The sequence below is a fragment of the Prosopis cineraria genome, unplaced genomic scaffold (assembly GCF_029017545.1).
Source record: "Prosopis cineraria cultivar Desert tree isolate PC_DT_omini unplaced genomic scaffold, ASM2901754v1 PC14, whole genome shotgun sequence".
NCBI classification, from domain to species: Eukaryota; Viridiplantae; Streptophyta; class Magnoliopsida; order Fabales; family Fabaceae; genus Prosopis; species Prosopis cineraria.
In genome coordinates this window covers 30472007-30486027 of record NW_026555345.1, presented here as the reverse complement: position 1 = coordinate 30486027, position 14021 = coordinate 30472007, and the positions used below count along the sequence as shown (strand labels likewise).

The 14021-nt window shown below is 32.0% G+C and overlaps 1 protein-coding gene and 1 pseudogene across 1 annotated transcript; one reads left to right on the top strand and one right to left on the bottom strand.

Moving 5' to 3' along the window:
• Positions 1-319: 319 nt before the first annotated feature.
• LOC129292482 (MA3 DOMAIN-CONTAINING TRANSLATION REGULATORY FACTOR 2-like) lies at positions 320-3482 on the top strand (annotated as a pseudogene).
• A 5993-nt stretch (positions 3483-9475) lies between these two features.
• Positions 9476-12174, bottom strand: LOC129293681 (uncharacterized). The gene is made up of 2 exons (XM_054931758.1): positions 11718-12174; positions 9476-9769 (listed from the first exon to the last, which is right to left on the bottom strand). The coding sequence occupies exons 1-2, from the start codon at positions 12054-12056 to the stop codon at positions 9491-9493; spliced, it is 618 nt and encodes a 205-aa protein (XP_054787733.1). The 5' UTR covers positions 12057-12174; the 3' UTR covers positions 9476-9490.
• Between the last annotated feature and the right edge of the window lie 1847 nt (positions 12175-14021).

Here is a 14021-nt window from a genome sequence, read left to right as displayed (position 1 = left end):
CTGATCTGGTGCCAACTGCTACTTGTTCGGCTAGGTTGAATCCAACAAACTACACTGTAAGAATCTCATAGCCATTGCTGGCCACTGCCTAGCTCCCGCAAGCTCAAATCTCACAGAAGCAAAATTGGTTTGTAGTGTATGGCTTTTTCCAAGAGAAGAGGAGATTGATTCGAGAAGCATTTTTAAGATTGAAGCTTCTCTGATGTGCCATTGACTAGAGCTTATTTCTGATTCATATGGTGCTAATATTGTGATCTCTTATAATGCAACTAGCAAAATTAGAGTGATTTGTGAAGGCTTAGAGAATTAAATAGATGCGATGGATACCAGTAATGGTTCTACGTTAAGTGAACATCGCAACCTCATGAATCAGTTTCAAAAGTGCAGATTCATTATCTGTTTCCTCCATTGCAAACTTCTCCAAAGTCACCGAATCCTGTGGCTCTCCAAGGTCCCCTAGGTTCCAAGTCAAGGGCGGCAAGCGAAGTCCAAATCATGATAAGCACCCATATTCTTCAAGAGACGGATGTCCCAAGAAAGGTAAAGCCTCTAGGACAGATTCTTATGGAGGCCTGTTCCATAAAAGCTAGGTAGATCAATCTCTTCATGAATACACGTGTAAACATGTCATGCATGAGTCCCATTAATAAGTGACCCTGATTACTAGGCTTCATGTCTTTAATAATATATAATTACACTTACGTATTTGTAAGCTTGATCAATCTGTTTCAGAATGTGCAGATCCATTCTCTGTTACTTCATTGAAAATTTCTCCAAAGACCACCGGCATCCCCCACTTCTCCAAAGTCTCCGAGGTCCCCAAGGTTACCTGGCCATAGTCCAAAGAATGAAAGGCAATCACGTTCGCCACGAGATGGACGACCAAAGAAAGGTACATGCAATATTCAAAATGATTAAATTTCCCATACTGGGTTCCATTTGTTGATATTTGATCACTCTATAAGATGCTAAAGTTAAACCTATGGCTAGGTTATCGTGGCCATCTAATTGCAATGCGTTTTTTCCATTATAGGATACACTATGACTCATAGTTACTGGAAAATGAAGGGAGTGGTTTGGCATTATCAGGGAATTTTCCTTCCATTGTATTCCATGGCTATCAAATATTTCTATGATATTTAGCGAAAACCCATATTATTCCGTTAATTAAACGACTTATCTGTTAAAAACGCCCCCGTTTCTTTGAGGGGACTCCTGTTAAGTTACATTTTCAAACTGAGGTGCTTTGTGACATTTTGAAGTCCATGTACTAAAGGTGTAGGTAAACCTTAATTTGAGTGGATAAAATGCGTTGTCTGAAAAATATTTCTGATATTTTTATGTTTGAGAGTAAACGTTTTAATCTTTTTTCTTTTTTCTTCTTTTTTCTTTAATAATGCAGGAGGTTGTGGAGGGAAAGGCACGTGGGAGGATTGCTTGATACTGAAGACATGAACTTTCTTGACCCTCATGATCCAAACTATGACAGCACTGAGGTGAAAAGATTAAACCTTTGGTTGCTTGTTTTGCGTTTATGTCATGTGATCAACACCAAGAAGTTGAAAGCAAGTATGATTTGCAGGAAAATGAACCTTCGAATGAAAGAAAAAGAAAGGGGAGTTAGATGAGTACAAGAAGAAAGCTACAATAATAGTGGAGGAATATTTCACCACCGATGATATTGTTGCTGTAAAAAACGAACTGAGAGAACTTGGAACGCCATACTTCAGCTACTATTTTGTCAAGAAGCTTGTTTCATGTCAATGGACAGACATGACAAAGAAAAAGAAATGGCTGTGCTGTTCTGCTATCTGCACTTTATGCTGACACAATTGATCCTTCTCAAGTTTACAAGGGCTTCAGTAAGCTAGTTGCATCTGCAGATGACCTGATTGTAGACATACCAGACGCAGTGGATGTTCTAGCGCTTTTCTTGGCTCGAGCTGTGGTTGATGACATACTTCCTCCTGCATTTTTAAAGAAACAGATGGCTTACTTACAGAAGGATTCAAAAGGGATTGAAGTCTTGAAAAAGGCTGAGAAGAACTATTTGCAGCCCCTCTGCATGCAGAAATCATAGAGCGCCGGTGGGGAGGCAGTAAGAATATGACAGTTGATGATGTGAAGGCTAGAATAAACAATTTGTTGATAGAATATGTAACAAGTGGTGACAAGAAAGAAGCTTTTAGATGCATTAAGGATTTGAAAGTTCCATTTTATCATCATGAGAGTAGTGAAACGCGCTCTTATAATGGCAATGGAGAGGCGCCAAGCAGAAGGTCCCTTACTAGATCTCTTGAAAGAAGCAGCTGAAGAAGGTTTTATCAACTCAAGTCAAACCTCAAAGGGCTTTGATCGGTTGATTGACACTGTCGATGACTTATCACTTGACATACCAAATGCACGTGAAATACTCCAAAAACTAATGTCCAAGGCAGCATCCGAGGGTTGGCTATGTGTTCATCTTTGAAATCGCTCTCACCGGAGACAGAGAAAAAGTCACTAGAAGAAAATGCAGCCAGAAGTTTCAAGCTAAAGGCTCAGTCCATAATTCAAGAGTACTTCTTGTCGGGTGATATATTTGAAGTAATTAGTTGTCTTGAGCAAGAGAGCAACACTAGCTCTGCACATCTCAAAGCAATCTTTGTCAAGAGACTTATAACATTAGCTATGGATCGAAAGAAGCGGGAGAAGGAAATGGCCTCGGTTCTGCTTTCATCTCTGTGTTTCCAGCTGATGATGTTGTTAATGGTTTTGTCATGTTGATAGAATCAGCAGACGACACTGCTCTGGATAATCCAGTAGTGGTGGAGGATCTTGCCATGTTCCTGGCCAGATCAGTAGTGGATGAAGTCCTGGCCCCACAGCATCTAGAAGAGGTTGGAACACAGTGTCTGGGGCAAGATTCAATAGGAAGTAAAGTGCTTCAAATGGCCAAGTCATTGCTAAAGGCCAGGCTTTCTGGGGAGAGAATATTAAGGTGTTGGGGTGGAGGGGGAAGCAGCAGATCTGGGTGGGAAATTGAGGATGTCAAGGACAAGATTATAAACCTTTTGGAGGAGTATGAGTCTGGAGGTGACATAAGGGAGGCATGTCGATGCATGAAAGAACTAGGAATGCCATTTTTTCACCACGAGGTCGTCAAGAAAGCCCTGGTGAAAATCATTGAGAAGAAGAATGACAGGTTGTGGGGTCTGCTCAAGGAATGCTTTGAATCAGGACTGATAACTACCAACCAGATGATGAAGGGGTTTGGAAGGATTGCAGAATCTCTTGATGACTTGGCTTTGGATGTCCCTGATGCTAAGAAACAGTTTATACACTACGTGGAACGAGCAAAGAGCTCAGAATGGTTGGATGCTTCATTTAGTCTCAGCAAATTTGAACATTCAACGGAGAATGGAACCTGCTAACTCTGATGGGGTAATCAACAATATAATTTGTACTTCGTTTCTTTTTCCTGAATTTACTCCTTTTGATCACATATTACCATGCTCCTTGACCAAATCCTGAAATTCCTTAAAAAAAAATTTTTTGGCGCTTTATTGCTTGATTTGTTGCCCCCATTGTCATTTGACCCTTAGTTCTTCTTAACATGCCATTATTGGCATCAAGGTACGTAAAATCGGACCGGTCATTGAACTGGTTATGGCATTGGGTCACGGGTTAGTGGTTCAATTAGGGTTGAACCGGGGGTTGAACCGGTGGCAAATCGGTCATGATTAAAATAATACAATTTAAATAAAAAGACATTAATTATAAAATATTCAACTAAATTCAACCACTCAAAAGTCTAACAGTAATAAAATACAATATTTTAAATATCTATCATTACACTTACAACTCTTCAATCTCAAAAGTTTAGAGAGAGAGATGGAAATAGAGTTGGAGAAGAGACGAAAATGAGCTAGAAAAAAGACGAAGAGTCAGAGACTAAGCTGGAGAAGAAATGAAGATAGTAAAGACAGAGATAGAGTTGGAGAAGAGATGGAGATAGAGCTGGAGCCTGAAGAAGAGACGGAGATTAAGCTAGAGAGAGAGAAGACACTGATTAGGTTAGGGTGAGAGAGGAGAGACACAGATGAAAGGCCGAAATAAATGTTGTTTGAAAATCTGAATTGGACTTAGCGTGCTCTATCTCTAATTTTTTATTTTTTGACTTTAGTTTTACTTTTTTTATGTTATCTTATTTCTAAATTCAACACTCTTAAAAATAAAAAGTGAAAAAAAAATTTAAAAAAATAACCTGGTTAACCCAGTCAACCCACCGGGTTAACCGGGTTTATACCGGGTTGACGGGTTACACCGGTTTATTTCGTTACCGGTTTAGGAGTAAACCCAGACCGGACAAGGGACCGGGTCACCGGTTTTTTGGGTTGACCCGACCGGTCCGGTCCGGGTTTCAATACCATGATTGGCATCACTAAAAGTTGACATTTGTTGGCCCTACTGTTGCATGGCAGTACACGAGACATGGTCTGGATGTTGTTTGTTCCTGACTTTCTTTGTGGGGATTTGGTTTTGGTACTCAAGTGATGAGCACCATGGTGATGGGCATCACGGTCCAGATTTTGTAGAATTTATTTTTTATTTTTATTTTATATTTTATTATAAAAAATTATAAAATTTTAATAAATCTATTTTTTATATTTGGATAATTTAGATTTAATTTGGATGATTTAATTTAATATGAATTTTTTTTAAAATTTTTATGACTTAAGTATTCAGATGTAGTAATTTAGACATAGTCTGTCCAAAGTATATACGAATATTCAATTTATGAAAATAAAAAAATTAATATTGAATTGGACCGTCCAGATTAAACCTATATTGTTCAAATTAATGATAAAGTAGATTTATTAATATTTAATATTTTATATTTTAATAAATATATAATAAAATATTAAAAAAATTGGTAAATCTGGACTGTCCAGTAGAGCCGGTAATTCGGGCGGGCCGGACTTATTCGGGTCGGGCTTAAAGAATTCTACTCTTTCTAAAAAAGCCCATATAGCCAAGTCCGGCCCTAACGCCTTCGGGCTTCGGGCTTATTCGGGCCGGCCCGAATACCCGAAACTTTTTTAAAAATATTTTTTTATTTTTAATCAATTTTAATTTTTAAATAATTTTATTAACCATAACAAATTATTTTAACTTGAAATGAATAAAAAATAATAACTTATTAACTTTGTAATTAAGTATTTAAGTAGTGTTACTGTTTTGTTGTATTATGTGCAATTTATTCATAAATGTTTCCTTTACTTGTAAATTAATGTCATTTTTATTAAATATTGCTCTTATCATAGTTATATAAAAATATTTATATATTTTAATTGAATCATATTATTTTAATTATGATCAAGTTAATTTCAATTCAACTACGGTTAAACCATTAATTTAAAATTATTATCCTGATTAGTTTAAAGTTTTTTAATAACTATTGGATAAACTGTATTTTTTATTTTTAAGAATATGAAAAAAATAGTCGTCATTATATTATATAAAATAAAATTATTTAATTATGGGTAAAATACTATTTTTTTGAATTTTTTTAAATCTTTTATATTGTTTAAGTCCTATATACAAAAAGTATTTACTTTAGTTCATTCTTAATTTTTAACTAAGTCTGGCATGGATAATAATCAAATAATTATCTAAAAATATTATTTTATTTATTATGTTTGTTTAGTAGTAGAGCCGAAAATTTATACATGTCCAAATTTATTTTTAAAATATTTTTAATTTAAAATTAATTATCTTATTTATAAAAAAATATAAAATATAATTTTTTGGACAAGAAAATGATTTATATGACTCAATTTTTTTCAAAAAAAAATTGAGTCTTAAAATATAAAAATTAATATTAAAATATATTTTAATTATTATTTTGAGATATTTTATTTGATTAAAAAAATAATAAAATGAAAAAATATAAATATTTTATTTTTTTCAAAAACTAACTATAGTAATACACTCAAATATATGGTATTTTAAAATAAAATAATATAAAACTTAAAAAATAATTAATATTTATTATATTATATATTTTAAAAAAAAATTATTTTTTTTCCTATTCGGGTATTCGGGCCAAGCCCGAACCCGATCGGGCTTAGCCCGAATAATAAAAAATATTATTTTTTTGGGTTCGGGCCTAAATTTTTCGGACGGGTTCGGGCTGGCCCGTCAGGCTTGATCCAAATTACTGGCTCTACTGTCCAGAGTGCTCATCAGTTAATGAGCACCGAAACTGGTCCTTTTGTTGGGCTCGTTGCTCTGCATCACTTAATTTGCGGTCAACTATTTCATGAACGACTCGAGGCAATGTTCACATTTGAAGATGCAGCAACGTGGACATGATCTGGAGCAAAGGATGCATTATGAGCCAGATTGATTTTGAGAAACTAAAATATCTATACTGAAATAAGTTCAGTTAAATCAAACCTTTTTCTTTCAATTACTTTTTGGCTTTTATGTTAATGCGGAGATGGGGCGAAGATGGAGCGAAGATGGTGAAGCCATACGTGAATTTGTTTGGAAAATGTATAAAAAAGTAGTGTCTGGATTTTTTAAGAAGAATAACATCATTCGGGAAAAACAGACTAATGAAACATTAACTATAGTCAATATATCATCTTTGACCTCACTAATTAATGATTCTTTTTGTTATGCATACATAAAAATTATCAAGTTTAGTTTTAAGCGATTCTTAATAGGATGTTCATCAAATCATAGACTTAAAATTTTGCTATATGAAACAATTTTGTTTACATGAGTCGTTGAGTTGTAACAAGTTAAAAATTATGCAAAGTGTCATGCTCAACGTTTTCACTATAGCTTAGCAAACATTCATTTGATAAGAATGAAGGAAAGCGATTCTTCTGTTTTTATTATTTTTGTCATGTTTTTACTATATCTTTATAATTATTATTTAATATAGTTATTATTTTTGGATAAAAAGGTAAAATACCCATAAAATAGTCAACCATTGGCACTCAGTATCCTAAAGTAATGAAAAAAGTAAAAATAACTATAACGTTACATGGATTTGTGCAAAAATAATCAGACTGTTAATTTTAACCTAACATTGTTAACTTTAACCGTTTAATGCTGATTGTACATGTCACGTGTCAGTCTTTACTGACGTGGACTAAAAAATGGGCAAAAATACCCACGACATCATCGAGCATGAGCAAAAATACTCATAACGTGACCAAAATTGGTGTAAAAATAACCAATACATCCAATCCCTTAAATATTGACCGTTTAGCTGACACCTAAGTAAAAGTTGACTATTTTTTTCACTGATATAAAAAAATATTTCTAGATGAAATTCTCTGAAAATTAATCAATTATTGTATAAATATCATGTGAGAAAATATTATTTTGACTAACTATCAAATTAAATTGCTTGTTTTTGGCAACAGTAGCTAAAATTATTTGAAAATTTTGAATCTATCGTGAATGCAATTGTTTAAGGTTGTAAAAATATTTTAAGTTAGATGTGCTCAATCTCAATTTTTGATTTTGAACAACCTATCTCACTATGTAAAATCTCAAGTTTTGTGGACAAGAAAAATGAGTGGAGAGAGAGAAAGGAAAGGGGTGAGATACGTAATGATGGAAAGAAACTATATGGCATTAATTTTGATAGATTGGTCACTATTACACTTACTAAAGTAACATTATAGGTACTCATACAATGATCGATCAACATCCATAAAAATTTATTTTGGAAATTTTTTATCTACATCAGCAAAAAAAATTAACTTCTGCTTAGGTGTTAACTAAACGGTCAACATTTAAGAGATTGAATATATTGGTCACTTTTGCACCAATTCTGGTAACGTTATCGGTATTTTTACTCCTGATCGATGACTTTGTGGGTATTTTTGCCTCTTTTTTAGTCCACATTAGCAAAAACTAACACATGGCATGCACAGTCAGCATTTAATAGTTAAAGTTAACAATCTGATTACTTTTGCACTCATCCATATAACGTTATAGATATTTTTATTCTTTTTATCACTTTAGATGCTGGGTGCCTGTGCCTAACTACTTTATAGGTATTTTTATCCTTTTATCCTTATTTTTAAAAGTAGAGGCAAAAAAATTAAAATAACTTTTTATTTTACATCATATTATGCATACCTACATTCTTTTTGGCCATCTATGCATGCCTACATTCACTGAAATTAATTTTGCCCATGTTTTTGTTACTCGATTATAATTGCCTGAACACAGTTTTTTTTTCCTTCTCTCCTTTTAATAATTGGTAGTTGATAGCCAATATTTTTTCCTTTGTACAAATGACAAGATCTTACGCATCAAAAATAGCAAAAAAAAAAAAAAAAACAAAGAAAGAAAGAAATGTGCGTGTGTGCCAGATTGGTGAACTCCTATTCAGCTCGCTGTTTGCTTCTCTTTTCTAAATCATTTGCTTTCAATAAACTTTCTAATCCTTGCGTCAATATTGGTTTATATTTTAAGAGTTTCTGATTTTTAATTCTCAAAGACTTTAAAATTTATTATATAAATGTAATATATAAATATACATGTTGTAAATCTTGTTTTTAAATAGTTATTCCTTGTTAAGATTTTTTTAATGAAAAAAATGGGAAACATTTACCAACTCAAATTAGCATAAGTGCTAAAAGCTCTTGTGATTTAAGCAAGCAAGGAAATAAAAATTTGAATCATAATCATTATATATGTAGCATTTTAATTGAAAAAGTTACCGATAATTAAAGGTTTATATATACTTCATTCATTTAAAAATATAAAATATTTTTTAAATGCTAAATGTTTAAAAATGTAAAGCATTTTTAGTCTTCAAAGTATAATCATTGCTCTTTTTTTAAAATATCTCTATTAATAATAATTTTATATTTATTATAGGTGATTTAATAGGAATAAATATGAAAAGATAAAATTAATTTGAAAGTAAATAACTATTTTATAAAAGATAAAATTCAATTAAAATGCTTTATATTTTAAAACGAGAGAGTATAACTTAGTTGAAAAAAATTAACTATTTGCCATCGGAACTGGGGCCAAAAAATTATCAACAAGAATCTAATTTAGGACAATTGATAATGGAACCAACTCTTGGAGGACGAGGAGTAGCCATACATTAACTTCGGCAGGTGCACAAATCTATCAGTTCTTTTGCAACTGTTTCACTGAGAGCTAAGATAAGATTCCTTCGTACAACCGTAGTCGAAGGGACCCCCCGCCCCCCTTTTTTCCTCCAAAAAACAAAGAAAAAACTTCAGCGTTCAATTATTCTGGTTATTTGTTCTTCAAGCCCCAAAACATAGCCTTGCACTCCAACCAGATATGCTTACGAACAGCATGAAAAACAAATACAAAAATAGTAGAAAAGCATACACAAAACAAATAACCAGAACGCGCTATTAAGTATTATTAATAATAATTATTCATATCAATTCTAAAAAAAATGTATTTAAATGAAAAAAAAAAATATGCCATCTTACAAAAAACCTGAAAGCATACAGAAATCCATTAAACTCGACCACAGGAGCATGAGCTGCATCCATTCACAACCAAACTTTTTCAGGACGTGTTTGGTTCTCTTCCTCATGCGGGTGAAAACAATAACTGCACAAGCCAAGATCCATGGAGGAAAGCCTCCACCGAAAAGGTTTAATTTCTTGATCCATTCTGGAGTATCCTTCGAAACCAGTACTATCATCATGGTTATTAATACTACCCCAATCAAGATCTTGGTCACTGGTTTAATAATCGAATCCTGCAGAAAGAATTTTAACACATAATATATCATATTATGCATGTTACAAACTGGATACAAGACTTGGAACCCAATGATCAAAAAAAGATCAGTGATGTCTTTAAAAATTTTATTTTCCAGCTAATTTAAAAACTTATTCCAGACTCTAAAGGATTGGAGGAGCTAAACACAAGTCGTATTACACGGAACAGAGAAAAACTTTCACATGTTTCACTTAATAAGATATATAGAAAATGTAGTAAGCTGATCCCTCAGAGGATTCCCCTAGTGAGATGCACAAGCTTATATGTAGACCAACAAGAGATTACCTATTTAAATCACAATGTACTTAATTGAATCGTTCAGGCAAGGGTTGGAGAAATGTAGTTCACATCTAAAAGGGCTCATTTATTTACCTTAGAACTGTCAGTGAACCCATTTATATGCATAACACCAAAAGAGTATGTCTTGGTAATGATAAAATAACATTAACGGGCATAATTGCTCCAGAACCAACTAGTTCATTTTTTAGCATTCCTAGGCATACTATTCCTTGTCGTCACATGACTCCTCATAATCAATAGATGATTGCTGCCAAAGCCTTATCAAATGTCATTTCATTCTTACTAAAAACTAGACCACATCAGACTGGTTTTGCTCGATCTTTCTGGGAGGAAATGTTATACTAGAAGAAAGCTATTACTTTTTTTTCCCCTTGTCAACGAAGAAAAGCCATTACTTGGTTTTAACTCATATATTACTTCCATCAAACACCTATTACGAAGAGAATTTTAATCCTTTAGAACATCCGATCTTTAATAATAAACAAGCTATTATTCAGCAAGGTTCTATTCTCGTGTATATATTACCTCCTCAAACCTTTCAGGACGTAAACATTTATTTAATATCTAAGGTACCCATGCTTATGCCAAATGTTAGTTTCTAGAAACTAAAATCAATCACTCATGTAAATAGATCCCCACCCTAGGCCAACCACCAGACAAAAGGCATGAGTTAAATTCTAGCGTTCATGGAGATAGTAAGTTAGTTTCTCTTTCACTGCGAGAACCAAAAGTGAAACTCGTTGAAAACAACTAAGAGAATCATCATCTAGGAAGCCCCTGATCTGGTATTCTAGTTCTAATGTTTCTACAAGAACAACTCACCAGCCTTAACATGGTTTGGCGAATGAACCTCCCCCCTTCCACGTAAGCAAGTAAAACAACCCTCAAGGAATAAACTTTGATCCTTGAAAGTCATATTTACCACCTAAGTATATTCAACCACCAATTCACCCCCTTGTTTTTTCCCCCAACAGACAAAATCATGAAGCAGAAAGATCCAAGCTTTAACCAACTGTCAACAGGCAGATAATACAGTAAACCTTGACGAAATGAATGATAGCTTTTTACGTTTCATAAGGCTTTTATGGCTCATAAATGAATTAGATTTTGGCTCTCCGACTAGAGTAGGCACAAATTCCCTCCCAATTATATACAGTGCCATTCAACGATGCCGCTGTACAATTCTTCCATACTTCTATAGTTCTACATCCTCAGAAGAATAACATTCAACAGTTCAATACTCAAAACCAAACTACTTGAATATTTTCATCCATTACACAAGCCATAAATATCAAGAAATAACTCCCTAATGAATACACTATAAACATATAGAACAGACATAGGAAAAACAAATATACTTTAAATTAAGGAATTACTCGAGGCCCAAACTAATTAAACATCCTTATCTAAAAAAGAAAGGTAAAATGTCGCGTAAATTATACCCCCACCTCCAATTTAGATTATATCCACGTAGAATAGAACATAGTTTTGACCCTTCTAATAAGGGAAAGAAATAGAACCTCAATCCGTCTGAATTACTTCCTCTTTTCCAATTATAACCATGATATGAACTAACAATTCTCTACCTATCACGAAAAGTTAACATATTGGTTATATACACACACCTTTGGTTCTCCATCAATGTAAACAACTCCTCCATCCCTGTAAGTCAGCATCGATCTGCCGTTTCTAGGGTTGAACCGAATGGGAACGCCGCGTCCCGATTGAGGATTGAAAGCGTAAATGGATTTAAATCCATACTTGTCGAGGATATTTCGGACTTCTAATTGGTCCTGGTCCCAGCCTCCCAGGGTCGACTTGAAAACTTCAATGGGCCCCTTGCCCAGACTGTACAGGTGGATCTCCACCTCCGGAACCTTGGTCCGCACGTGTCTTTGAGCTGTATCGGAATCGGTGCCTACTTCCTCGATTTCTCCAATTAAGGGGGCTTTCTCCTCCTCCATTTTGCGTGCTCCCGCGGGCTCGCTGATACGGTGAAAGCGAACGCTTTGATTGCTTTGCACGGAATTCGCACTGTTTGCTATGGTGATAGCGGTGATGATGTTTTCTGGGGTTCCGTCGTTCCGGGTGGCTGAAGAAGGTAGGATGTGTTTGGATTAAAAAAAAAGTCACCAAGGTTTGTGAGTCTAAAGTGAGTTATGTTAAGATATTTAATTGAAAAAATTAAAATTTATTAACAAAATTTGATCAAAAATTAATTAAAATATATAATAATAAAATAAAATATAAATTAGATTTATCTCCCATATAATGCACGAAAATATCAAATATTTAGTTTTTAAGAATAAAAATAAATATAAATATGAAAAAATTATTTTGATATCTTTAAACTAAAATATATATTTGCTATTTTTTTATCTAATTTAATATTTTTAATTTTTAAAATTTATACAAATTCTCTTAAAATTAATAGTTTAGAGTTATAAAATATAAATATATTTTTACTTTTGAGTTTTTATTTTCACCCATCTAATCATTAAATGATAGTTACTATTTTGATATATTCTTTTAAATTTTTATTTATATTTTAAATTTATTTAGTATTTTTTAAAAAATTAATTACATACTTTATTTTTAAAAATATAAAGCATTTTTAACTTAATATCACCCTAATAAAATAGTTACTTGCCTTTAAAATAATATCATCTTTTCATATTTACTATTTAATTGGGTGGTTCGCACTAATATAACTATAAATAATTTATTTATTATGAATATTTTTTAAGATAATGATTACATCTTTAAATATCAAAAATATTTTATATTGCTTAACATCCAACTCTTAAGAGATAACCCTAAAAACAAAGGGGAGTAAGTTTACTAAAGCAATATTTCAAACACTTATCTATAAGTAATGCAATAATTATTAAAAAAGATTTAAATGTGCGGTGAAAGATGAATTCATTAATATTATATAATTAATTTTACTCTATAATTTTTGTTACTCAGACTTGAGGCATATAATTACATTAATAGTTTTATTAGTGTTCAAATCATAATCAACTTTTACATATAAATAATAAAATAATAAATTTTTATTCCTTATGCATTTGAAGAGCATAAACAAAAACTTGTTTTATATATGCTCATATAAACTATTTTGATTTGTTACCCTGTGTGTTAATAATAAATACTCACTTTGTTAAAAAATATAAGATATTTTTAACTAAATCTCACATTCAATAAAATGATTACTTGTCTTCAAACTAATCCCTTTGTTCATGTTTACCCCTATTAGTAGGGTTTTTTATCCTAAAATAAAAATAAAGTGATTTATTTAATAAGGTACTTTTAAAAAAAAAAAGGGCAATGACTACATCTTAAAAGATTAAAAATGTCTTTATTTTTTAACATTCAACATCAAAAAATGCCTCACATTTCTTAATAAAGGGAGGATATAAAAAATTCTTTGTATATCTAATACCTATTATTTTACTAAAAATCTATATCCACAATCAATTTTTAGTATAAAATTCTACATGATCTCTCAAAATATAAAAATTTTATTATTTTTTATACATTGTTTAAAATTTTTAAAATTATAAAATATACCCCACTTATATTTTTTAATGGTAGGTCATACGCACACAACTTTTTTATACCCCATTACTTCAATTTTTTAAAACTTAAGTTTATTAAAATATTACATTCCCTCCATTAGCCTTAGAGCCTCAATTCATACTGAGTTTAAAATATCTATATATATAAAATTATAATCAAACTTGACTCTTAACACCTTTAACTTTCATATTTATTTAGACTGATTTAACTATTCTAAATTATTAAAAATATTTTTTTATTGAGTCCATAAATTGTGTCTTTGAATATCTTTTTTTAGGAAATTTATATATTTAATTTTTTAAAAAAGTTACAAAATAAATACATTTAAATAATAAAAAAATAATTTT

Bases quoted from the DNA above. Each gene is read 5' to 3' on its own strand.
- LOC129293681 (XM_054931758.1), bottom strand. From the start codon at position 12,056: ATGGAGGAGGAGAAAGCCCCCTTAATTGGAGAAATCGAGGAAGTAGGC. The intron at 9,770-11,717 runs GTGTGTGTATAT...TTCTTTCTGCAG, and splicing joins ACATTGATGGAGAACCAAAG to GATTCGATTATTAAACCAGT.